The sequence below is a fragment of the Oryctolagus cuniculus genome, chromosome 7 (genome assembly GCF_051225735.1).
Source record: "Oryctolagus cuniculus isolate XC-2025 breed Fujian yellow rabbit chromosome 7, ASM5122573v1, whole genome shotgun sequence".
Lineage (NCBI taxonomy): Eukaryota > Metazoa > Chordata > Mammalia > Lagomorpha > Leporidae > Oryctolagus > Oryctolagus cuniculus.
This window is the reverse complement of record NC_142873.1, coordinates 164,222,127-164,245,877: the sequence shown is the minus strand read 5'-3', so window position 1 is coordinate 164,245,877 and position 23,751 is coordinate 164,222,127. Positions and strand designations below refer to the sequence as shown.

Genomic DNA, 23,751 nt, shown 5'->3' with positions numbered 1-23,751 from the left:
CCAGTCCTGCTCTCCCTCTCGGTGGTGCCGGCCGCTGACGGGCCACCGGCCAGGTTGGATGGTCTCACCGTATGCCCCCGTGGCTCTGCCTGGTTCTGGACCCAGCTCACGGGGGTCGCCGACCACACGGCCACCTTGAGTGGGAAGGACTTGCCAGCGGGGTCCCGGCCTGGCGGTCGGGGGGATGCCTGCGTTTCCCTGAGCGCTCCGTGCTGAGCGGGGCCTGGCACATTCCCTGCTCCCCACCTGGCCCTGAGCCAGAGCCTCCCACCCAGCTCCGCCCGCCCTGGGGCTTGCTGGGAACCTGGGCAGAGGGGCTCCGCACACCCTCGGAAGTCCCCAGGGTCTCTGTCATCTCCCCGGACAACTCCATCTGCCCGGCGGCCAAGGCTGAGCTTTGGAGCCCTCCTGACCCCTTGCTCGACTCCCTGGCCCCATCCGGGCCTTGGCCTCTGAGTACATCTGGGATCTGACCTCTCTGCCTCTCACACCTGCTCCAGCCCCTCCGCTCCCCTGGGCTGCCCCAGCACCTCCGAAGGGCTCTGTCCCCCATCGCTCCTGGGGGGGGTCGGCCCCCTGACCTGGAAGAGAGAGGATGGCCCTCCCCTGCTCTGGGTGGTGCCTGTGCCCCTCTGGCTGGTCTCAGGACCCTCTGTGCCCCCACCCACTTCACCCTGGGCCTCCTCCAGCCTCACCTTCCCCATCCTCACACAGGCCCCTCCTCGGAGCCCCTTGGTCTGGAGCCCCTTCCTGGTGGGGCCTTCCCTGACCTGGGCTCCGGGTCAGCCCAGCAAGCCGCAGCCCCTCCCCTGCCGGCCGTGTGTCCCGCCCCCGTCATGTATTTCCATCTCCACTCCTGCATCCCCGTGGACCGCCAGCCAGCAGGGGAGGAGGGCTCCGTCAGAGGTCACCCCCCGGAACCCCCCCCCCCGCCCGGCCCAGGCATCCGTCAACATCTGCTGAAAATGAACGGGGAGGGAGCCGTGCACAAATAGAAACGCTGGGCAGGTCCACCGGCTCCTAACTCCACCTGGGCCAGCCATCACCCTCACCCCTGCTCCTTACTCTGCGTGGGTCAGCCAACACCCTCACCCCTGCTCCTTACTCTGCGTGGGTCAGCCAACACCCTCACCCCTGCTCCTAACTCTGTGTGGGCCAGCCAACACCCTCACCCCTGCTCCTACCTCCACCTGGGCCAGCCAACACCCTCACTCTTGCTCTTAGCTCTACTTGGGCTCAGCTAACTCACCCTCACCCCTGCTTTAACTCCACCAGGGCTTAGTTAACACCCTCACCCCTGCTCCTAACTCTGCGTGGGTTGGTCAACACCCTCACCCGTGCTCCTAACTCTGTGTGGGTCAGTCAACACCCTCAACCCTGCTCCTAACTCTGTGTGGGTCAGCCAACACCCTCACCTCACCCCTGCTCTACCTCCACCTGGGCCAGCCAACACCCTCAACCCTGCTCCTAACTCCACCTGGGGCAGCCAACACCCTCACCCCTGCTCCTAACTCCACCTGGGCCAGCCATCACCCTCACCTCACCCCTGCTCTAACTCCACCAGGGCTCAGTTAACACCCTCACCCCTGCTCCTAACTCCGCGTGGCTCAGCTAACTCACCGGTGCATTCTGGGAGTTCACTTCCTGCTGTTTCCAGGCACTTGATGACCAGGGCACAGTGAGGCCACGGGGCTGCACTGCTGGAGAGGGAGCCCAGGAGGCTGCGTGCCCAGTGCAGCTGTGCAGAGGGGCCGCCCGACCCAGAGGCCCCGCAGGCCCCCTCAGACGACCTGGGTGCTTGGGGGGGTTCAAGACGCCCCCAGGCAAGTGGGGTACAGGCTCCTCGAAGCAAACCGCAGCCTCTGATCACGGCTCTGGGGAGGCTGTGGCAGGGCGGCCGCGGACTGCGCCAGCCGGCCAGGGGTGCCGTGGACCGCGCCAGCCGGCCAGGGTTGGCTCCCAGGGAGGAGGAGCAGGTGGCAGCGTCAGGTGGGGCCGGGTGGCTTCCTGGCTTCTGGAACCCTTTGTGATGCAGGTTGGCTTCCAAGGGGCTGGTCACTCCTGTCCAGTCCGGGAGTTCCACAGGGGACGGAGTGGGGGAGGGGCAGAGCATGGCCTCTGGCCCCTCTCGCTTGCGTTGCTCACACCCTCAGTCCACAGGGGCCCACCCGGGAGATGTTGGCAGCGATTCTTTCCCCACCGCCTGGGAGGGCTTTGGAGGCCCCCTCCTGGGTGGGTGCGGGCTCTGAAGCTACCTGTAGGGGGTGGTCCCCACATGTCATGATGGCGGCAGGGCAGGGCTGCCTGGGAGGACCCCACTCTGAGCCCCAGCGTGGGGCACGGCTGCTTCTCTCAGCCCCTGGGACCTGTGAGGTTGAGACCCTAACCCTCAGGGGCAGGGGCCCCGGCTGGGCACCAAGAGGACCTCTGGGCTTGGCCCCTTCCTCCAGGGACCCCAGACCTGCCCACTGTGGGGCACAGGGGTCTGGGCGGAGCAGGCCTCCCGCTCCAGGCCTGACTCGGGTTCAGAGCCCCATGGAAGGGGCTGGGTCAGGGCACCTGGGCCCAGACGGGGACGGGCCAAAGCCAGTGCATGCACTGTTGGGGTCTGACCGGGGGGCACCTGGCTGCCGGGTGCTACTGGAAACGTCCCAGCACCTTTGGGTGGCCCCTGAGGTTGGCCCTGCACGGGGCGGGGTGTGGTCTCGCGGCGAGTGAAGCTGAGGGGGAGGGGGTGTGTGAGGAGAGCCCCCTCCGTGGGGGCCTGGCGACTTGAGTTCTCAGAGCCGTGGGCGGCCGGCGACCTGGGAGGAAGGTCAGGGGCTGCCCGGAACTTGTCCAGCACTGCCCGGAGCAGCCCCGCCCGTGCCCAGGTGGCACTCCTGGGCAAGTGCCCGCCGGCTGACGACCAGGGGCCGCTCCCCAGCAGGGAGAGGAAGCCCGGGAAGCTAAGGTTTGCCCTTCGTCCTCAGCCGGCGGCCGTAGCAGAGTGGAGGTGATGGGTAGGGGGAGCAGGTGCACCCCCACCTGCTGAAGCCCATGTAACAAAATACCATAAACAGGCGGCTGAGAGCAACAGGAGTTTACTTCAGTCTGGAGGCTGGGGTTCAAGGCCAAGGCTCCAGCGGACTCCGGGGAGGGCACAGCCGTGTCCTCTGCCCCCTGAGTCCCACCCCCTGGGGGGTGAGGGCTTCAACCTGACACTCCGTGGTAGCCCGGTGCCTCCCCTGCGAGATGAGCCAAGGGTACTGTGCCCCCTGGGGTGGGAGGGGCCGGGCAGGTCGGGTGTCTGCACCCCAGCGGCCGAGCTCTGATGGCCTCCCAGGGATGGACAGGGCAGGGCACCAGGGTGGGGAGGACGGCAGGGGCAGAGGCACTGCTGCCCGGCCCCTCGGCACCTGCCCCCACCTCACTGCCTGGGCACTGACCGGAGCCCGGCCCCATCCCTGGCTCCTCGCATAGTCAGGCCGTCTTTGTGGAGCCCATGAGCACACGGTGGACACTGGAGGAAAAACGTGGTGACAACAGTGTCCCAGGAGACTTCGCCAAGGCCTCCTGGGAGCTTCTGAGGGGGGAGGCAGAGAGGGGGGAGGCAGTGGAGTTCCCCCCACCCCATGGACTCCTGGTCCCTCATCCTCACGGAGGAGGCACTGACCCTGTAGCCCCTGTCCTTGTGGTCAGAGCCAGCAGGTGCCGGGAGGGCCCACAGGGAGCGGGGGTGGGACAGGTGCCTACCAGGAGGTGAGGGGTGGGGGCGCTGTGGCTCACGCCCAAGGGAGGAGCAGGCAGAGACGGGGCAGGCAGCCTGGGAGGGGGCGTGGGGTCCGGTCTCCCAGCACCTCTCATTCACGCTGCAGCGTGGGCAGAGACAGGGCACAGCGGGGCCCTCCGGCCCGCCTGGGAGGGGTCTCCGTGCTCCTCGTCAGGAAGCAAGAGCCTGCCTGGACGGTTAGTCCCCCGCTCTCTCCGGCTCCAGGAGTCCAAGCAGGGGCCCCTCAGGATTTGCAGGCCCACCTGGCCCCCCACAGCCCGAGACGGGGAGCAGCCCCGTGAGTGACTTCCAGAAAAGCACCCAGCAACAGCCCTGCGACTCAGGCCAGGGCCCACAGAGGGGCTTCCAGGCACAGCGGGAGGGCGTGGCCTGGTCCTCTGCACAGGGGGAGACCTGGGCTGCTGCAGCCTCCCAGCTCCAGTGTGCGCCAGGGTCCCCAGCCGTGGGACGACCCTCCCAGGAAGCCGTCCCTTTACTCCTGGGGCCAAAGAGACGGAGGCTGGTCAGCCCTGGCGCCGCGCGGGCCATACCCCGAGGCTGGGTCAGTGCAGCCGGCAGCCCGCGTCCACCCCTCTCTGCGCTCTGGCCTTCAGCCGCTTCAGGCCGCGGTGGCCGGGGTCCACCAGGAGGCCGCTCTGGGCTGCTGTCCAGGCCTCCGCGTGGCGCTGCTGCTCCAGGCAGCGCTGCCCGTGGTGCAGGAACAGGCGGGCGGTGGGGGTCCGGCCCGGCTGCCCCCACAGGCTGCTCTGGGCAGGGGCGGGCGCCAGCGCGAGGGCCTGGCCGAAGGCCGCCGCGGCCCCCTCCTCGTCCCCCAGGCTCAGCAGCAGGCGGCCCCGGGAGCAGAGGTCCTCCGCCCGCCGCGGGAGGTCCCCGTCCCCTGCACCCTCCTGGAGCAGTTGGTCCAGGTCCCTGAGGGCTCGGTGGCATTCCCGCAGCTGGGCCAGGCAGGTGGCACGCAGGCGCAGGTGGCAGGCGCCGCCACCGCCGGCCAGCACGGCCAGGGAGCAGAAGCCCAGCGCCTGCCGCGGCCGCCCCGTGTCCAGGAGGGCACTGGCTTCCCGGGCAGCGGCCTGCACAGAGGAGGGAGGGAGGGAGGGAGAGAACCTGGGTCAGCCCAGCCCGCCCACCTCTGGGACCCCCTCCCCGCGCTCCCTGCAGCCCCTCCCGCTGGCCCTCCACGGGCTGTCCCCGCCCCGAGGACTCCGCGCCCCAAAGCCGGGAAGGCAGCGAAGCCACCGAGGGACAAGCAGGCTGCTGACCAGGCCTCGGCGCGCCCGCCAGCCCCGGGCCCACCGCACCCTGAGGGGAGTGCCCAGCTCCGGCCATGCCGCCGGCGCCTGCCTTTCCCGGAGCTGAAGCCCCCTCGGTCGCCCTCCTGGGCTCTGAATCCCGGGAGGGGCTGCACGGAGACCCCGCCCCTGACTGCGGCCCGGCCGGGAGGGCGCGCTCAGGCCCCACACAGCTGGGCTGGGTGGGCAGCGGGAGGAGCGCGCGGACCGAGTTGGGGGGATCGGCCGGCAGCCCCCGGAAGTGGGGGACGGCTACTTCCGGTTCTGCTCGCGTCGCTCAGCCTCCTCAGGGACTCGAGAGGCAAGCTCGCCTCTTCTCAGAGATGCAGTCTCAGCCCCGCCTCCGAGCCCAGAGGCCCCGCCCAGCCCCGCCTCAAGCCCAGAGGCCCCGCCCAGACCCCCCGCAGGCCCAGAGGCCCCGCCCAGCCCCGCCTCAAGCCCAGAGGCCCCGCCCAGACCCCCGCCTCCGAGCCCAGAGGCCCCGCCCAGCCCCACCTCCGAGCCCAGAGGCCCCGCCCAGCCCCGCCTCAAGCCCAGAGGCCCCGCCCAGACCCCCGCCTCCGAGCACAGAGGCCCCGCCCAGCCCCGCCTCAAGCCCAGAGGCCCCGCCCAGACCCCCCGCAGGCCCAGAGGCCCCGCCCAGCCCCGCCTCAAGCCCAGAGGCCCCGCCCAGACCCCCCGCAGGCCCAGAGGCCCCGCCCAGCCCCGCCTCCGAGCCCAGAGACCCCGCCCCGCCTCCGAGCCCAGAGGCCCCGCCCAGTTTCTCCTAGAGCCAAGGGATCCCCGCCAAGGTGCTTATCAGAATTCTGAGACCCCGCCTCCAAGCCCAGAGGCCCCCCAGCACATCCCCCAAGTCGAGAGGCCCCGCCTAGCCCCCCTCCGTGAGCTCAGAGGCTCCGCCCAACCCCATCTCCAGCCCCAGAGGCCCCGCCCGGTCCCACCTCGGAGCCCAGACCCCGCGCGTGCCCCCGGGTCCGGGCTCCGGTACCCAGCCCACCATCGGGCGCTGTCTGTTGAGCCGCGGGAGGCCCCGGCACGCGTAGGCCTGGGAGAAGCTGAGGCGGGCTTGGTGCAGGGCGGGCTCCGAGGGGTCTCCCCGCCCCCGGGAGGCTTACGCCCCCTGCGAGCGAGCCCAGAGGCCCGTGGCCGTCGCGGCCGGCGGCCGGAGACCCAGGCCGGCCGGTGATGCTGCTCGCGCCCACCGCACACGCGACGCGCACCCCGCGGGCGCACCTGGGCGAGGCTCTGCCGCTCGGGGGCCTCCAGCAGCCGCAGCAGGAAGCCCAGGTCCGCGGCGTCCGGCTCGGCCAGGCCCTGCAGGTCCCGGGCCGCGGCCCGCACGTCTCCCTGCTTCAGCCGGAGCAGGCCCCGCCGGGCCCGGGCCGCCGCGGACGCCCGAGCGGGGCGCAGGGCCCCCTGCAGACGGGCGCCGGCTGCCTCGAAGCTGCCTGTGGGGGTGGGAGACGGCGGGTGGGCGGGGGCGAGGGGCTGCGGGCAGAGGCACGCGGATTCGCCTGCTGACCCAGCCCCTGCCTCTCCCCCATGGTCACCACAAGGGGTCGTCCCCCCACCAGCCCCAGCAGAACCGGAAGTGGGGACCCGGCTCTCTGGAAGCTGCTGGCACAGCACCAGCGCGATGTGGAGCCGGGCATCCGGGGGGCACAGAGGGGGTCAGCGGTCATGGCTGGGGCCTCAGAAGTCACTGCCGTCCAGGGTCACTGCGGATCAGGTCAGAGGGCGGGGCAGGCCGGGCGTACCCAGCGCCATGAGGGCATCGGCCAGCAGCAGGTGCCCACTGGGCTGCGCGCCGTCCATCTGGACCAGGGCCTCCCCGGCGGCCAGAAGGCCCTGGGCGTCGTCCTCCCGGAGGGGCCGGCTCAGCAGGGCCCGGCAGTGAGCGTGCAGGCCCCGCGCGAGGAGGCCCTGGGCGTCGCGCCTCAGAGAGCGGAGCTCAGGGACCACTGCGGCCGTGTCCAGCTTCAGGGCAGAGACGATGTCGACCACGGCTTCCTGGAAGGCAGGCGGGCGGGGGTGGGGCTCCATCTGGAGGGGCTGCCCTGCCAGCCCCTCCCTGGCCACGACCAAGAACCCCCATTAACCCCCACCCCGTTTCTGCTGGGCACCGGAGGGGACCTCTCGCTGGCCTCTGCCCTGAGTGAGCTGCCCAGAGCCCCTGAACAAGGCTGGACGTGGCCCCCAGAGCACACCCTCCCACCACCCGTGCCCGCCCCTCCCAGCAAGGGCAGCCTGCCGGCCTGGGGCTCGTCCTTGTGCCTGGGCCACTGGGGACTGTGTCCGAGGAGTCAGGATCCTGCCCCGCACAGCCCGGGGGGCGGTGGGGGTGAGGGTGCCTGGGCCACCGAGGAGTGGTTCTCCTTGTGGAGCCGACCCTGCCTCCTGCTCTCGGGGTGATCCTTCCAGCCCGGCTGGATCTGGTCTGTGGGTGTTTGGCTGAGCGTGCGTGCATCCACGTTTACAAGGGGTCTTGCACGAGGACTAAGCGTGCATCGTTTACAAGGGGTCTTGCACAAGGGCTTCAGCAGTCCGTGAAAACGCGTGTTATGCGGAGTCTACGTGAGCTTTGCTTTTTTTGGTCTTTGCGCCGTTTCCCACTGGCTTTCTGAAGGGGGCGCCTGCCCGGCTCTGGGGTCAGGGTCTCTCCCTCCTCTGCGGGTCTCTCTAGACGTTGGTGCTTCGCGGGAGATCCGCCAGGCACAGAGCCTTTCCTGGGCGGGGGCCCTGGTCCATCGGCGGTCGGCTCGGGTCTCTCCGTGGCTTCCTCCCGCAGGTCTCGCGTTCCGGGGAGGGGGCTCCTGCATCCATTCTCCCAGGCCGCCGGGGTGGGATTCCCTCCTCCCGCAGGTCAGTCCTGGCGCCCACCCCTCCCTCTCTCAGCGCTGGCCTTCTTTCCGGCTGTCACTGTGACCGTGTCTTCTGGGCTCCCGAAGATCAGGGTCCACAGCCGTGGTTCCCTGGGTGCTGCCCCCGGCTGCCGTGTCTTCCCCGTGTCCCCAGGGCCTCCTCTCTGCTCCGTGGCCGCCCAGCACCCATCTCCTTTCATAGAGGGGAAACCGGCGTGGAGAGGACAAGCGACTCGGCCGAGTCCCCTCGTTGGACCCCGGCGCGTTCCCTCCCACTTGTGCACCGGGGTGGGTGTCCGGGGAGTGGGCCTGGGTCAGGGCGTGTCATGTGCGGCACAGTGGCAGACACAGAAAGCTCATAAAGAAACCAACGAACCCGAAAGCCCTTCCAGCACACAGGCCTAGCCGGTGTGAGGGCGTCTCACCTGACGGCTGAACCAAGCCCCTTATGTTGAACGGCCGCTGTTTCTGCAGGGGCATAGAAACTCACGGCAAAAGCAGGCAAATCACATCCTGACCTGGCTGTGCCCCAGCAGACATGACTAATCGATGCCAGCACTTATTCCCGTGGCTCACGTCCCTGAGCCCCTCTCAACACACTGTCCTGGCAGCCTCCCCCAGACAGCTGAAAGGAGCCCCCGGCCCACGCCCCGTGGTGGGACGGGGTGGGGGCGGCTCCCTGGGGGATTCCTCTCGGCTGGGGAGGACCCAAGTGCCCTGAGGGCTTGCACAGGTGCCAGCGCAGGCTGAGGCCGCAGGCACGGAAGGGCAGTGGCCCTGACCTGGGTGCCTGGTGGTGCAGGTGGGACTGATATTGGGGTTCTCGTGGGTACCCCACTGCTGGGCATGGCTGGGCCCTCTCCCCATCCCAGCGGGAGAGCGAGGCGTGGCTCTGGGTCTCCTCCCTCCCTGCTCGCCCAGCCCCAGGTGGGGACGGGGGTCCGGTACCTGCTGCTGGCCCAGGGCCAGGTGCACGAGCGCCCGTCCACACAGAGCCTGCACGTTCCCCGGCTCGGCCCGCAGCACGGAGTTGAAGTCGAACATGGCGGTCTTCTTCCGGCCCAGGAGCCCGTAGCAGCGGGCTCGGGCGAGCAGGGACTCACTGGCTTGGCTCCCTGCGGGAGGGGGCAGTCAGGACGCGGCTGTGGTTCCTCCTGGCGCCCGACCCGGCAGGGCAGAGGGCGCTGACTCCAGGCACCAAAACACAGGGACAGTCAGGGCCGGCCGGGTGCTGGCCACAGGACGGCCCCCAGAGGAGTGATGGACAGCCTGGGGGGCTCTGAGGAGGGGGCGCTGCAGCTGCTTACGGGGGAAGGGAAAGGCAGCCAATAGGAAGGGGTGGGGCGGGGGGAGGCAGCCAGGGAGGAGCCCTCTGGCACGTGTGCAGTGGTGGACATGGCCAGCAAAGTGCCCGGCTCGGGGGGGCCGACCGGCCATGTCCCTTCCTCACCAGTGCCGCCGGGAAGGACTCGCTGTCTCCCCTCCCACCCCTGCAGGGGTCTCTGTCAGGCCAGGGGGTGCCAGCAAGGCCCACCAGGGACCGCTGGCAGGAGGGCCCCTGGCCCACACTTCCCACTCCCCGGTTCCTGGGACAGGTCCCACCCCCCAGGGCTGTGCTCCTGCGCCCGGAGCTCAGCCGGGGGGTAGGCCGGTGCCCACCACTCAGTACTGTCCCTAGGTGGACTTGGTTGGGGGTGGGGATCGAGTTGGGAAAGGGGCCTGACTGCCCGTGGGGCCGAGGGCCTGGGATGGACGCCTGGCTGGTGCCCGGTGCTGCAGACGCGTCTCGGGCTTTGCAGTTTCACCTGCGTGGCCAGGGCTTGTGTGCAGGGTGCCCCCACCCAAGATGCTGCCAGGGCGCACACACCGAGGCCAGCCCTGTCCTTGGACCTCACACCCCTGACCTGCAGCTGGGCAGACGCCCCTCCCCCATCCCCTCATGCACCTGCCGCGGGACGGGCCTCCTGGGCAGGGGCTGGCCCCTACCTGCAGCGAAGATGGCCAGAGAGAGATAGGCGATGGCCTCCCTGGTGCGGGCCCCGTTGTCGGCTGCGCCTGGCCGCGCCCGCAGGATGGCCAGGGCCCGAGTGTGGCAGTGGCCCTGGAGCAGCTGCAGGTCCTCGGGGCAGAAGATGTCCAAGGTGGGCTGGAGGCAGGCGGTGTCCCTGGCCTGGACGAGCCTCTTCACCAGCTGCAGGGGGAGCCGGTCACTGGCGCCCCTCAGGCATGGCTGCCCGGTCCTCCCCGTGCTCCCGAGACTCTGGGGGTGCTCCCAACTCACCCCTGGATTGGAGCCCAGAAAGTGCAGGGGGTGGGGGTGGCCCCGCTACGCCCCCGCGAGGCTGGGGTGGGGGTCTCAGGGTTGCCAGGCTGCCACACACGGAGTGTAGGGAAGGCTCCCGGATCCTCAAGTTCAGAGCCGGGAGCGGAGCAGGAAGGCTCGGGAGGACAGAACCCCACCCCCGAGGCGGTCCCCAAGGAGACCCCCTGCTGCCCCGCCCCCGCTGGCCGCGCATGCGCGCTCCAGTGCCTTGGCCGGCAGCTCCTGTTCCAGGACGCGGTTGCCCCCAGGGCTAGGGGGATGCCGGAGAGGGCAGGGGTGACAGAGGGGCGGACAGGACCCTTGCCTGGGCCTCCCCAGCCTGAAGTCCCCCCCCCCACCCCGCACGTAACCTGCTGCCCCCGTTCCAAGAGCGAGGCCCCCGGAGTGCGCACGCAGGTGTGGGTGGGTCTCACCGGGGAGCAGAGGGGTCTCAGGGCCAGGCAGGCAGGGCCCTGAGGGCCGGGAGCCTCCCTTGACTGCCAGGGGGAACCTGCCCCCGCTGCATTCCGGACAGCCTGTGAGGCGGGGTCAGGGGGCGGAGCCCCCGCCCGGGCTCTCACCTGGTGGGCGTCGAAGGCGAAGCCCCTGCGCAGCTGCAGCAGCGCCAGCCGCACCAGCACCGCGGCCGCCTGCGGTCCCTGCGCCAGCGCCGCCCGCAGCGCCCCGTGAGCGTCATCCAGGCGGCCCAGGCGGTACAGGGCATCGGCGGCCAGCAGGCGCGCGGCCTCGTCCTCCGCGTCCAGCTCCATCAGCAGCGAGGCCAGCTGGTACACCCCGCGGGCATCCCTGCGGGAAGGCAGCTCAGGCTGGGCCTGCCGCACCTCTCACCCACGCAGGTGGGGGGGCAGGCGTCCCTGTGCACCTGGCCCGGGCAGCCCTTCCGGTCGGGCCTCGAAGACGCTGGGCTCCCAGAGGGACCCTCACGGGCCGCGCCGACCCCAGGACCCTGGCTGCCCTTCCTGGTGGCCAACCCAGCCTCCGGCTCCAGCCTCCCGCCACCCCGTGGGTGGGCATTCTTCAGACAGCAGGCCTGGGGGCGGGCAGAGGGTCAGCAGGAGGGGGACCCCGAGCAGACTCTGCCTCAGTTCTCCATTCTGCAGACGCGGCGCGAGCCATTTGGCCCTGGGGGCTCAGGGGCGTGGGCGGGGGCAGACGGATGACGGTGACACTTCCCAGAGAGACCGGAGAGTCCCTGGTCCCAAGGGTTTCTCCTCCCCAGGGGAGCCAGCAGGGGACGGCAGGACCAGTGTGTGTGCTGATGTCACCGCTGCCCCCTACCCGCTAAAGCACCTCCCCCCAACTGAGGAGAATGAATGGCAGCAGCGGGAGGTTCACCCTTGGGTCCGGAAGTCTATCAAATGGGGGGAGGGGCTTCCGAAGGCAGGGCCCTGCAGGAGCTGCTCCCCCACCTAGGACCCCCAGGGCCGTCTCCATAGTGAGGGGAGGGGGGGACGCCACCTAGAGGCCTTGGAACTAAGAGCAAAACACCTGGGGCTGTCGGGTGGGAGCAGGTGCAGGCCTGATACACCTGGCGCAGCCCAGCTCAGGCTGTGACCGGTGTGGCAGGTGCGCAGAGAAAGGACCAGAAGGAAATGGAACCGGGGGTAGCGGGTGCTGTTGTCTCTCGGTGTCTGGCGGAGGGGTGTGTCCAGCCCAGAGCCCAAGGTGCCCCCTGTGGCCCGGGAGCTCGCCCAGAACAGTAAGAAACATCGCCGCCTCCTTGCAGGACCAGAACGGCAGCCCCGGCGCGCGTGCGCGGTACTCACCCTTGGGGGGCCGCGCCGCTGTCGGGCCCTGCAGCCTGGCTTCGGCAGCCCGGTGGGGGCGGGCGCTGCAGCATCCGGCGGCCCTCCTCCCGCAGCACGATCAGCAGCAGCCCGCGCTGGTTCCAGGGCACGAAGGCTTTGGCGGCCAACAGCGCTTCCTCCGGCAGAAGCCCGCACGCGGTGACGTAGTCCAGTGTGCCCAGGAAGGCGCTGCCGGCCAGCACCCGCAGCAGCCCGCGGCCGCACAGCGCACGCACGCAGCCGCCAAGGTGCGGTGCCCCCTGCTCCACCACCGCCTGGAAGTCCTCCCGGGCGCCCTGCGCGTCCCCGGCGTGCAGCGCGCAAAAGCCGCGCAGCGCCAGCAGCGGGGCGCGCTCCCCGGCGCGGTCCTCGGCGGTGTCCGCGGGGCTAGCGGGCCTCAGCAGGCGCTCGCACAGAGCCCGGGCGCCCGCCACGTCCCCGGCCAGCAGCAGGCACTCGGCCAGGCGGGTGCCCAGCGCAGGCTGGGCCCCGGCCGGTGCCACGCGGAGCAGGAATCGGAGCGCGCAGGTCACCGGTGCCAGCAGCTCGCGATCCGCGTCTTCGCGGAGCTCGGGGCGGCTCCGCACGGCCTCCTGGAAGCGGGCGAAGCCCAGGTCCGCGGCCTCCTGGGCCTGGGCCCGGACGCGCTCCTGGTCCTGGACGGACAGCACGGCCTGCAACTGCCGGCGCGCGGCGGAGGGGCTCTCGCGGAAGGCGTCGTGCAGATCCCGCAGCATGTCCTCGGCGCGGCCGTCCAGGAAGAAGGCGGCGGCGGCGCGCGTGACCAGCAGGGTGGCCAGGCGCTCACCTAGGGGATAGACCGGCGTTGGGGACCCCGCGGGAGGTGGCGCCCGAGGCCTCCCGCCCTGCCTGGGGGCTTTGGACCCCTTGCGGTTACTTTCACTCTGGCGCCCCGCAGTCCAGGACTTGGGGCCGCGAGGACACGGGGGTCTTGAAGCCCCTCAGGGACAGAGCAGGGTGGGAAGCAGACCCCATAACCAGCTCGGGGTGGGCGGCGCTGCCCCCGCACCGCTGTGTCCGCCTCACCCCAGAGCCCAAGTGGAGCTGGGGCCGGACTTCCTCGCCCCCTGGCGGCCACTGAGGGAATTGGCACACTGGGGTCTCTCCTTGTGGGGTGGGGGATCGGCCCTGGCTCTGACTGCGCCGGGAGGGGCCTCGGGTTTCCTGCCTGCGGGGGGCTCCCTGGAGACCCCAGGCGTCCGTGCCTCTCTGGACTGGATCTCCCTGTCAGGCCAGGGCGAGGAGGAGGCAGCAGTGCCGGGCCGGGCCCTGGGCCTTTCCTGGGTCCCCTCGCCTGCGCCCTCTTCCGCAGAGGCCCAGACGGGCCAGTGGCCGGCACACCCGGGCCTGTGAGGACCCAGTGGGTCAGGTCGGGCCTGTGCGCCGCGAACATCCCCGCCACGCATGCGTGTACGGGCTGTGTGAGGGCGAAGGCAGCGCAGCAGGCCCAGGGCCAGGAGGAGCCCAGGGTTCTGTCTCCCCGGCCGCGCTCCACGGGGGCCCTCAGCGCCCACGCGAGCTCCCGGCCCCGCGCGGCTGTCCAACGCTGGGCCCCGCGTTCCTCCCCGGTCCTGCTTCCTTCAAAGCCAGCAGCGGCAGCAGCAATCCTCTGCGCCCAGACCCCGTGGCGGGCAGGAGGCCGGCACACGCACACGCGTGCACCAGCTACCGCTGTCCCCGCGCCACTGCAGCCAGAGTCCAGGTGAGATCCACCCTGAGACACCACCACGGCCGAGAGGCCCCGGCCTCGTGCGGCAGCCGCGAGCCCCTCTTGTGGGTCAGGCCGCCCCGAGCCGCACGTGTACACGGACCCCAGGGAGCCTCGGGGGTCTGGGGTGTGGGGAGTTCCTTACCCCTGTCCTGCTGAGAGTCTGGTCACACACCTGGGGTGTCCTGGTGTGGCCTGGGGTCACAGGTCACAGGTCACACTCCTGGGGCCCCAGGGGTCACAGGTCACAGGTCACACACCTGGGGCGTCCTGGTGTGGCCCGGGGTCACAGGTCACAGGTCACACACCTGGGGCGTCCTGGTGTGGCCCGGGGTCACAGGTCACACACCTGGGGCGTCCTGGTGTGGCCCGGGGTCACAGGTCACACACCTGGGGCGTCCTGGTGTGGCCCGGGGGCTGCACCTCGATTCCCATTCCGTCCTCACGTCCACTGACTTCTGCCGCCTCCGATGGTTGCAGATCTAGAATTTCCGTGGCTCTCTGTGCAGTGTCTGCGGAGGGCGCATCAGCTCGTCATGGTGACCGAGGTCCGGAATGTGCTGGAATGTGCTGGAATGTGCTAGAGCGCTCCCCGAGGCGTTTGCTCGCGGAGCTCCGGTCTGGATGACCTCAGCCTCCGCCGTCTCGTGTCCTCCTGGCTGGGGCTCAGCGTTCAGCACCCGTTCCCGTGCGCGCCCAGGACTTCTGTTTGCTGTTCCTGCTTCGTAGACTCCGTGTTCAGCTGTGTCCCTGCGAGCGGCCGCTGGGGGTCCAGCGAGGAGCTGAGTTGGGCCCGCGCCCCGCACGCGCCCCTTCCTCCCTGCTCCGAGCTGCCCGTCTCGGCGCTGCGTCTCCGGGCCCCGAGCCGCCCCGTGCGTGCCGTGGCGTGGTCAGCCGTGACGCCCAGATCCTGGCCCTCGAGTTCTGGGACGCCTCCTCTTCAGCGTACTTCGCGGCCCTGACCTCTGTCCTGTGATGTCTCGAGCCACTGAAGGGACAGCCTTCCATCACACCACGCCCACAGGTCAGCAGGTCCCGGGGCAGAACACTGCTGGGACACCAGCTTCACCTCCCACGGCCCCGGCTGCCAAGGGCAGCTTTGCTCCTGCCTGCACGCGGCCACCGGCCAGCGCCCGTGCCCACTGTCCAGCGCCTGTGCCCACTGTCCAGCAACTGTGCCCACCGTCCAGCGCCCGTGCCCACCGTCCAGTGCCTGTGCCCACCGTCCAGCGCCCGTGCTCACTGTCCAGTGCCTGTGCCCACCGTCCAGCGCCCGTACCCACCGTCCAGCGCCCGTACCCACCGTCCAGCACCCATGCTCACCGTCCAGCACTCATGCCCACCATCCAGTGCCCGTGCCCACCGTCCAGCGCCCGTACCCACCGTCCAGCGCCTGTGCCCACCGTCCAGTGCCCGTGCCCACCGTCCAGCACCCATGCTCACTGTCCAGCACTCATGCCCACCATCCAGCGACTGTGCTCACCATCCAGTGCCTGTGCCCACCGTCCAGCGCCCGTACCCACCGTCCAGCGCCTGTGCCCACCGTCCAGCACCTGTGCCCACCGTCCAGTGCCCGTGCCCACCGTGCAGTGCCTGTGCCCACTGTCCAGTGCCCGTGCCCACCGTCCAGCACTCGTGCCCACTGTCCAGTGCCCATGCCCACTGTCCAGCGCCTGTGCCCACCATCCAGTGCTCATGGTCACTGCCGTCCAGGGCGCTGCCATCTGTCTGTCCAGGCCCCGCATGCGTCATCTGTGGGTCTCGTGGCCGGGCCGAGCGGTCCCCCCGTTCATGGACATAGTCCTTCCCTTGTTAGATTAAAAACGTTGAGAATCCGAGGGGCTGTAAAAGCTGCCCGTTGTTGTTTTAATTTTCATTTTCCTGATTACCAGTGGGTCTCGTTTATTAAAATGATTTCTTTCCCAATCTGGCGAGGAGGGAGAGAATGGACTCTCATTCCCTCAGTGTGTGTGCGCCTGCTCTCATTCCCTCCGTGTGCGTGCGCCTGCTCTCATTCCGTCAGTGTGCGTGCGCCTGCTCTCATTCCCTCCGTGTGCGTGCGCCTGGTCCCCGGAGCTGGCTGCCTTGCCGCCGCGGCTGCTCACCGTCTGTGCGCTCCCTCGGGACGTGCTCTCGCCAGCGCTCGCCCTGGGCGCCTCCTGGCCGAGGTGCAGGGCTCTGCCGACGCCCGCCGGGCTCCTTCTTGCCGGTGTGTGTTTTGCAAATACTTTTCTGTGTTTTTAGATCGATTGCCCCTTTGTGTTTATACTTGTAGAAAAAAGAAGTTTAAGACTTTTAATGCATGAAATGCATCCGGTTTGCCTTTGAAAAGCTCTGCTGACCCAGAGGTCTCGGTGGGTTCTGGAACTTTCTTTCAGGAGCTGCGAGGTAGGGCGGGCGTTCGGCACAGAGGTGAAGCTGGTGCTGGGGCCGCCCGGCGCGCGGGAGGGCCTGGCTTGAATCCCACCACTCCACTTCCCTCCCAGCTTCCTGCACAGGGCCCCTGGGGGGCAGCAGGTGACGGCTGGGTTCCTGGCGCCCACGTGGGAGACCCCGAGGGAGCTCCCGGCTCCTGCCTGGCCCAGCCCGGGCACCGTGTGTTGGCAGGGAACCAGCAGGTAGAAGATCCCTCCCCGTCGGTCTCATCTCCGCCTTCGGAATAAATGCGGTGCCATGCAGCTGTTCTAGACTCCTCCGGGAATGTCGGGGGCTGGAGCACAGCGGGGGGTCGGCAGGCCCACGTCAGCGTGGCACTGTGGGCCTGTTTCTGCATCTCCGGCCTGCGTTCCTGCTTCTCTGTCCAAGCCCCAGGTCGTAGCCCGCGTCCGTTAGCGACTGGCTGAGGGCTCCCCACCCCCCACTTCCGTCCTCACTGTCCCTTCCCCGTTTTCTAACGCAGATCTGTCTAAAGATGGCGTTGGGCGCTGTCCTTTAGGCAGTCTTAAGTATCTTTTTTTTTTTTTTTGACAGGCAGAGTGGACAGTGAGAGAGAGAGACAGAGAGAAAAGTCTTCCTTTTGCCGTTGGTTCACCCTCCAATGGCCGCCGTGCTGATCTGAAGCCAGGAGCCAGGTGCTTCTCCTGGTCTCCCATGCGGGTGCAGGGCCCAAGCACTTGGGCCATCCTCCACTGCACTCCCTGGCCACAGCAGAGAGCTGGCCTGGAAGAGGGGCAACCGGGACAGAATCCGGCGCCCCGACCGGGACTAGAACCCGGTGTGCCGGCGCCGCAAGGCGGAGGATTAGCATTAGCCTAGTGAGCCATGGCGCCGGCCAAGTATCTTTTTTTTAAAAAAATATTTATTTATTTGAAAGGCAAAATTAGAGAGAGAAAAAGAGCTAGAGCGAGAGCAAGAGGTCTTCCATCCCCCGGTTCACTCCTCAGATGGCTGCAAGAGCCAGGGCTGGGCCAGGCTGAGGCCAGGAGCCAGGAGCTTCCTCCGGGTCTCCCACACGGGTGCAGGGCCCCAACGATCCGGGCCGCCCTCCGCTGCTCTCCCAGGCCACAGCAGGGAGCTGGATTGGACGTGGGGCAGCCGGGACTGGAACCGGCGCTCATGCGGGATGCAGGTTGGTGGCTTCCCCCGCTGTGCACGGTGCCGCCCCTCCCCATCGCCCCTTAATAAAAGCCCATGCTTCTCTTCGTGAAGTCGTGTGACCCTGTGGCCCAGGGCAGGTGGACACTTGAAAACCACAGTCTTTGTGGGCTGTGTCGGTGGGCGTTGGTGGCTTCCGGCGTGCTGCTGGCCGGTGTGCAGCTCCCCCGTGCTTTCTCGGTCCTCGCCCAGTCACTCCCAGTGCCGGGGGTGTGGTGGGGGGGAGGCGGTCACCGTGGCCTCCCTTGTGGTCCTGCCTGGCGTCTCCTCTCTCTCTTCACCCTCCTCTGTGCCCGGTGAATGAGCGAGTGGGCGGTGCCTCGTTCTTAAGTGGACCTGGCCGGCTTCGCGACTACGTTGTCCAGGACGGCAGCCGGGCGTCCTCGCAGCCCGCTCTCCCGGCTGATCAGGGTTCCTCGCGTGAAGCGTTGCAAACGCCTTTTCTGAATCCCTGGCAGCCAGAGTCTTCCTCACTGTTAACAATGTAGCAAGTTAAGTTCTTTTTCTTTAAGATTTATTTTATTTATTTGAAAGAGTTACAGAGGGAGGGAGAGAGAGAGAGAGAGAGAGAGATCTTCCATCCGCTGGTTCACTCCCCAGTTGGCCGCAATGGCTGGAGCTGAGCTGATCCAAAGCCAGGAGCCAGGAGCTTCTTCCGGGTCTCCCACGCGGGTGCAGGGCCCCAGGACTTGGGCCGTCCTCCACTGCTTTCCCAGGCACATTAGCAGAGAGCTGGACTGGAAGTGGAGCCACCGGGACTAGAACTGGTGCCCACGTGGGATGCTGGCGCTTCAGGCCGGGGCTTTAACCTGCTGCGCCACAGCACGGGCCCCGCGAGTTGCATTCTTAGGGAACGATGACATCACCAGCTGACATCACTTTAGCTGTTTCCACTGAAGCTTGCGCCAGACCCTGAGGCTTGGCCGCGGTTACAGTTGGGGTCAGCTCAGTCCTGGCCCCCTCCCCCCAGGCACCAGGGCGCCCGGTGGCTTCCAACAGGCACCACCGATGTTCCCTGTGCTCCTGTGGCCACTGGGGCTGAGCCTGGGTCCCGCGGGTGGCTGGGCTGAGCCACAGTCCAAGGTGGCCCCCTTCAGGGCCGGCGTCCTGGTGCCGGGGTGGGGGTGAAGCCGCTGCCTGTAATGCCGCTGTCCAATACGAGCACTGGCTCGGGTCCCCGTTGTTCCACTTCCGATCCAGCTCCCTGCTGTGGCCTGGGTAAAGCAGTGGACAATGGCCCAAGTGCGTGGGCCCCCGCACCCATGTGGGAGACCCAGATGGAGCTCCTGGCTCCGGCCTGGCCCAGCCTGCGTCATTGCAACCATCTGGGGAGTGACCAGTGGGTGGAAGCTCGCTCTCTCGCTCTCTCTCGCTCTCTCTCTCTGGAATTCTGCCTTTCAAACAGGGAGTTGCTCTGGCTCCTAGGAGGGGCTTCAGCGCCACACTACGTCACGACGGCTGCGCTGGACTGGTGGGGCGCCTAACATGGTCACAGGACCAGGCAGCTTCAGGGGCCCAGCTCCCCCTTCCCTGCACTTCCTGCCGCACGTCCCTGAGTGGAAGGCGGGCAGGTGCCGGAGCCGGGAGCCGCGGTGCCCGCACGCTCACCGGGAGACTGGCGTCAGAGCTGCCCTTGGCCCGTGCCCAGCGTGGCCGCAGGCCACCAGGGGCAGGGGAGCGGCCTTTGCTGTGGCCTGCACAATGCGTGCCAGCGTCCACCCCACTCGCGGCAGTGGCACGTGGAGGCCCCAGGCCCTGCCCTGTCTGGTGGGGTCCGTGCCATCGGGGGTGCGTCCAGCCAGCTTTTGTCCCTTTGTGAGACGGAAGTTTCAGAGCCCCTCCCAGGGCCACGGCTGCCAGGCCCCCGGTGCCGCCCCGGTGCCGCCCCTGGTGCCGCCCGTGGTGCCGCCCCTGGTGCCGCCCCGGTGCCGCCCGTGGTGCCGCCCGTGGTGTCGCCCGTGGTGCCGCCCGTGGTGCCGCCCGTGGTATCGCCCGTGGTGTCGCCCCTGGTGTCGCCCGTGGTGCCGCCCCTGGTGCCGCCCGTGGTGCCGCCCCTGGTGCCGCCCCTGGTGCCGCCCCTGGTGTCGCCCGTGGTGCCGCCCGTGGTGCCGCCCGTGGTGTCGCCCGTGGTGCCGCCCCTGGTGTCGCCCGTGGTGTCGCCCGTGGTGCCGCCCGTGGTGCCGCCCCCGGTATCGCCCGTGGTGCCGCCCCCGGTGCCGCCCGTGGTGCCGCCCCTGGTATCGCCCGTGGTGCCGCCCCGGTGCCGCCCGTGGTGCCGCCCGTGGTGCCGCCCCTGGTGCCGCCCCTGGTATCGCCCCTGGTGCCGCCCCAGTGCCGCCCCGGTGCCGCCCGTGGTGCCGCCCCGGTGCCGCCCGTGGTGCCGCCCGTGGTGCCGCCCGTGGTGCCGCCCCTGGTATCGCCCCTGGTGCCGCCCGTGGTGCCGCCCGTGGTGCCGCCCCTGGTGCCGCCCCAGTGCCGCCCGTGGTGCCGCCCCTGGTGCCGCCCCTGGTGCCGCCCGTGGTGCCGCCCGTGGTGCCGCCCCTGGTGCCGCCCCTGGTATCGCCCCTGGTGCCGCCCCAGTGCCGCCCCGGTGCCGCCCGTGGTGCCGCCCCGGTGCCGCCCTGGTGCCGCCCGTGGTGCCGCCCCTGGTGCCGCCCCGGTGCCGCCCGTGGTGCCGCCCCTGGTATCGCCCCTGGTGCCGCCCCGGTGCCGCCCATGGTGCCTGCTATGACCTCCCAGACTGCAGAACCGCGCGCCAGGGGACTTCAGACCCTTGCATGGGTTCCGGTCTGGTCTGGTCTGGCCCGGTCAGGTTTGCTCAGTGTTCCCAGCGCTTCTGACAGGACCTGGAGCCTGGAGCAAGTGCCGTGGCAGCCACGCTTGCTGCCTCTCAGGGTGAGCGGCTCCTGCAGGCGGCTGCTCGCCCCCGAGGGACCCAGGTCCTGCCCACGTCAGAGCCAAGGCGGGCGTGGCCCAGCCCGGCAGTCCCGGCACACTCGGCTCCCCGTTGTCTGCAGCCCACCCTGCAGGTCCCTGCCCCCCCAGCTGCTCCTCCTCCCCCAGGTACTCCCCCCAGGTACTCCTCCCCCAGCTGCTCCTCCCCCAGCTGCTCCTCCCCCCAGCTGCTCCTCCCCAGCTGCTCCTCCCCCCAGCTGCTCCCCTCCAGCTTCTCCTCCTCCTCCCTCCCCGTCTCTCGCTGGCTCCTCCTTTGGGCAGCACCATGGGGGTTTGGTTATGGGCACCGCAAGGGACACACCCCAGCCCACCATGACTGCTCTGGGTGCCCTTGGTGGCCCTGTACTCCTGCGGTGGCTGGGGCAGGGAGGACGCCCCCGGGACCCCTAAGTTGGGGCTAAGCCCTCAGTGAGAGGTAGCTGGCCGCTGGCCCCTCCAGGCCTCTGGCCCTGCATCTCCCTCCACCTGTCTCTGTCTCTGCTGCCCGGCCTGCGGACTCAGCCGCCTGTGGACCAGGCTCCCACGGCAGCCGCCTAAGCGCATGTCCCTCGATCCGCTCAGAGTGTCTCCGGCACTTCGCGGTGACACGGCTCTAAGGCTCTGGGATGCATTTTTGCTGACTCTGCACAGAACCATTGGTGACAGGTGCAGCCGCTGTCCCATGCACACCTGGGAGCCAGCATGGAGTGGCCGCACAGCTTCAGGGGCGCGTGGAGCCGTAGGACAGGCTGCGTCCCCTGCACACGGTGCCTGCCCCGGAACGGGAGCCGCCAAGGCCCGGGGGCAGCGTGTCCCAGCCTGGGGGGGCCGGGAACCCTGCCACCGCCCCACCCAGCGCAGCGTCCAGGGCCGACTCACGCCCCTCCTCAGGGCTGAATGCAGCAGTGCTGCCGGCCCAGGGGAGCCTCGGGCCCTCCTGTCCACTCCCTCCTGCCCTGCCCCCACGCTCTCACGGGGCCCCGGGTCTCTGCGTTCCGCTCTCCTGGAACGTTCTCCGCACAGCAGCCAGAGGCCAGGGAGAGCCCCCTCCACAGGCTAAGACCCCCGACGGCTGCCCCCCGCGTGGCGTGTAGGATCCGGGTCCCCGACCCCCCACCCTGAGGCCGCCCGCCCCTGCTGCTGCCCCCTCGGCTGCCCCCGCAGGTCCTGCTCCTGCAGCCGCTCCGAGAACCCGCCCTGACCGGAGCTGCAGCGCTGCTGGTTCTCAAAGCCCCGGTTTTGGTAACCTCTTTCCTGGGTGCTCCGCGAGGGCAGAGACGGGTCTGCCGCGTCCCGGTGGTGTCCCAGCCCCGCCCGAGGGACTGACTGGCTCGCCTACCTTGGCTGCCGCCCGCGGGGGCCGACTGAAGGGCTTGGCTGCACATCGCCAGGCAGTCCGCGTACCTGCCGCCTCGCAGCAGCGCCTCGGGTGACAGGGTGGTGCGCGGGGTGTCCTCGGGCTCCAGGGCCGCCAGGAGCCGCCAGCAGTCCCTGTCCCCAGTCCCTGGCGGCTCCGAGATGCGGCTCTGCAGGGCGTGGAGCAGCGCGGGGAGGTAGGGCCGCTGGTGGGCGTGGACGAAGGCCAGGGTGCGGTCGGCACTGGCGGCAAAGGCGCGCAGGTAGTCGGCCACGCCGTCCGCGGCCCGCGCCCCCGACAGCACCCAGGCCAGGGCGCGGCTCAGCCGCAGCTCCAGCGCGGGCTGGGAGCGGGAGTCCAGCAGCTCGCTACAGCGCCGAGCCACCTCCTCGTGGTGTCCGCGGGCCAGCAGCCCGGCCAGCCCGTGCAGCACCGCGGCCGGGTGGTCGGGGCAGAGGGCGCCGAGGAAGGCGGAGGCCAGGGTGGCCGTCAGGGAGACCACGGCCATGCCGTCCCAGTGCACGGTGGGGATCCGGCTGTCCCCGCGGCACCAGGCCTCCAGGGTGTCCAGCACAGGCGCCCCCCGGGCGTCGGCCAGGGCGCTCCTCACACTGCGCACAGCCGAGGGGGCGTGGCAGCTGAAGGCCGCCAGGTAGAAAGCCGTGGCCAGCGGGGGCTCCCCCAGGGCCAGGTGTCGGTCCCCCTCCTGGCAGAGGCCAGCCCCGAGCTCCTGGGCCATCGCAGCCGCAGCCCCCGGTGGGCTCATGTCCGGTCCTTGCGGCACCTGGCGGGGAGCAGTGAGGTTAGTTCGCTGGGCGGTGCTCAGAGCTGCCTCCCACCCCTCCCACCGGGACCCCAGGGCCAGTGCAGGCTCCGCTGGGGGGCAGTGGGGGGCCGTTAGCAGTGCCCGCTCCATGGCCGGCCCTGGGGTCTCCCGCTGCGCCTCCGCTCTGGTGCCCTGAGAACACCTGAGCCCTGAGTGCCCCGGGGAGCAGTTGGGGACCTGAGGGTCAGGAGGACCCCGGGGCCAGGTCACCTGGCTGCACCCCTGCCACTGCCCACACAGGCAGGAACCACGCAGGCTCCCGCACGGTTGGGGGGGCTGGCCAGGGCAGACTCAGTGCTGAAAGGGGGCTGGGGGCCAGCCCTGCCCCTCCCTGCCCCCACCCCACCTTCTGTCCTGAAAAGCACTCACGGCCCTTTCTGTGCGAGCTGCCCTGTGGGCTGCCGCCGGCAAGCACACCCAAGCACAAGGCACACATGGACACACACACATGCGTGCGCACACACACACACACACACACACTCGCCTGCAGCTGGGAGGCTGAGCTGGCTGTGCCCCGAGAGCCTGGGACTGAGGGGAGGCGTCCGGCCCAGCTGCCCCTGCCCTGGCCCCCGGGCTTGCTGGGCTCCTGCTGATACGCCCCACCCATCACGGCCGCCCGTGCTGTCCCCATGGCAGACCCCAGTCTCCCGGGAGACCGTCAACACCTGCCTGGCGGCTCCACGGCGCCCCCTGTTGGCAGACACGGCCAGGCTGCTGCCCTGGCCACACAGCCACAGCCCCCAGGCAGAGAACCCTGAGTTCGTGGGGGGCTCAGGGGCTGTGGGGGCCGCTGGGTGCCAGGATGGCGCTACCCACAGCCAGGGCTCACCTGCCTGGAGCCTCCCAGCCTCAGAGGTGAGGGAGGGGCTTCGGGGAGCCCCTGGGCCCCTGCACGGGGCTCTGCATCCACCCCTCTGAGCCCTGCCCTGGCCGCTCGGGGCCCCTCTTCCCGCTGGCCCCCACCCCACAGGCTGCTCCTGCAGCAGCTTCCTGCAGTCAGCTGCCCTGGGGTCCTCCCGCCTCCAGCCCACTGTGCAGAGCCCGGTGGGGGGGGTGCTCAGTGAGCTCAGTGAGCGGAGCTGACCACTGTCCAGGCGCAGGAAGGGTGGTGCTGGCGGCTACAGGCGGCTGGGGTGTGAGGAGCTGAGCCCTGCAGGCAGCTGCCCTGAGGCCTGGGGTGGGGACGGTGGGGGGAGCTGTGTGTCCCTGGGGGGCACTGGGTGGGGGGATCTGTGTGTCCCTGGGGGGCACTGGGGTGGGGGATCTGTGTGTCCCTGGG

The 23,751-nt window shown here is 69.8% G+C and overlaps 1 protein-coding gene across 1 annotated transcript; it reads right to left on the bottom strand.

Moving 5' to 3' along the window:
- Positions 1-1,027: 1,027 nt before the first annotated feature.
- Positions 1,028-23,081, bottom strand: TTC34 (tetratricopeptide repeat domain 34). Its single transcript, XM_070077093.2, has 9 exons — positions 22,957-23,081; positions 21,629-22,430; positions 12,012-12,840; positions 10,806-11,031; positions 9,909-10,113; positions 8,871-9,037; positions 6,819-7,071; positions 6,295-6,509; positions 1,028-4,842 (listed from the first exon to the last, which is right to left on the bottom strand). The coding sequence occupies exons 1-9, from the start codon at positions 23,077-23,079 to the stop codon at positions 4,315-4,317; spliced, it is 3,348 nt and encodes a 1,115-aa protein (XP_069933194.2). The 5' UTR covers positions 23,080-23,081; the 3' UTR covers positions 1,028-4,314.
- Between the last annotated feature and the right edge of the window lie 670 nt (positions 23,082-23,751).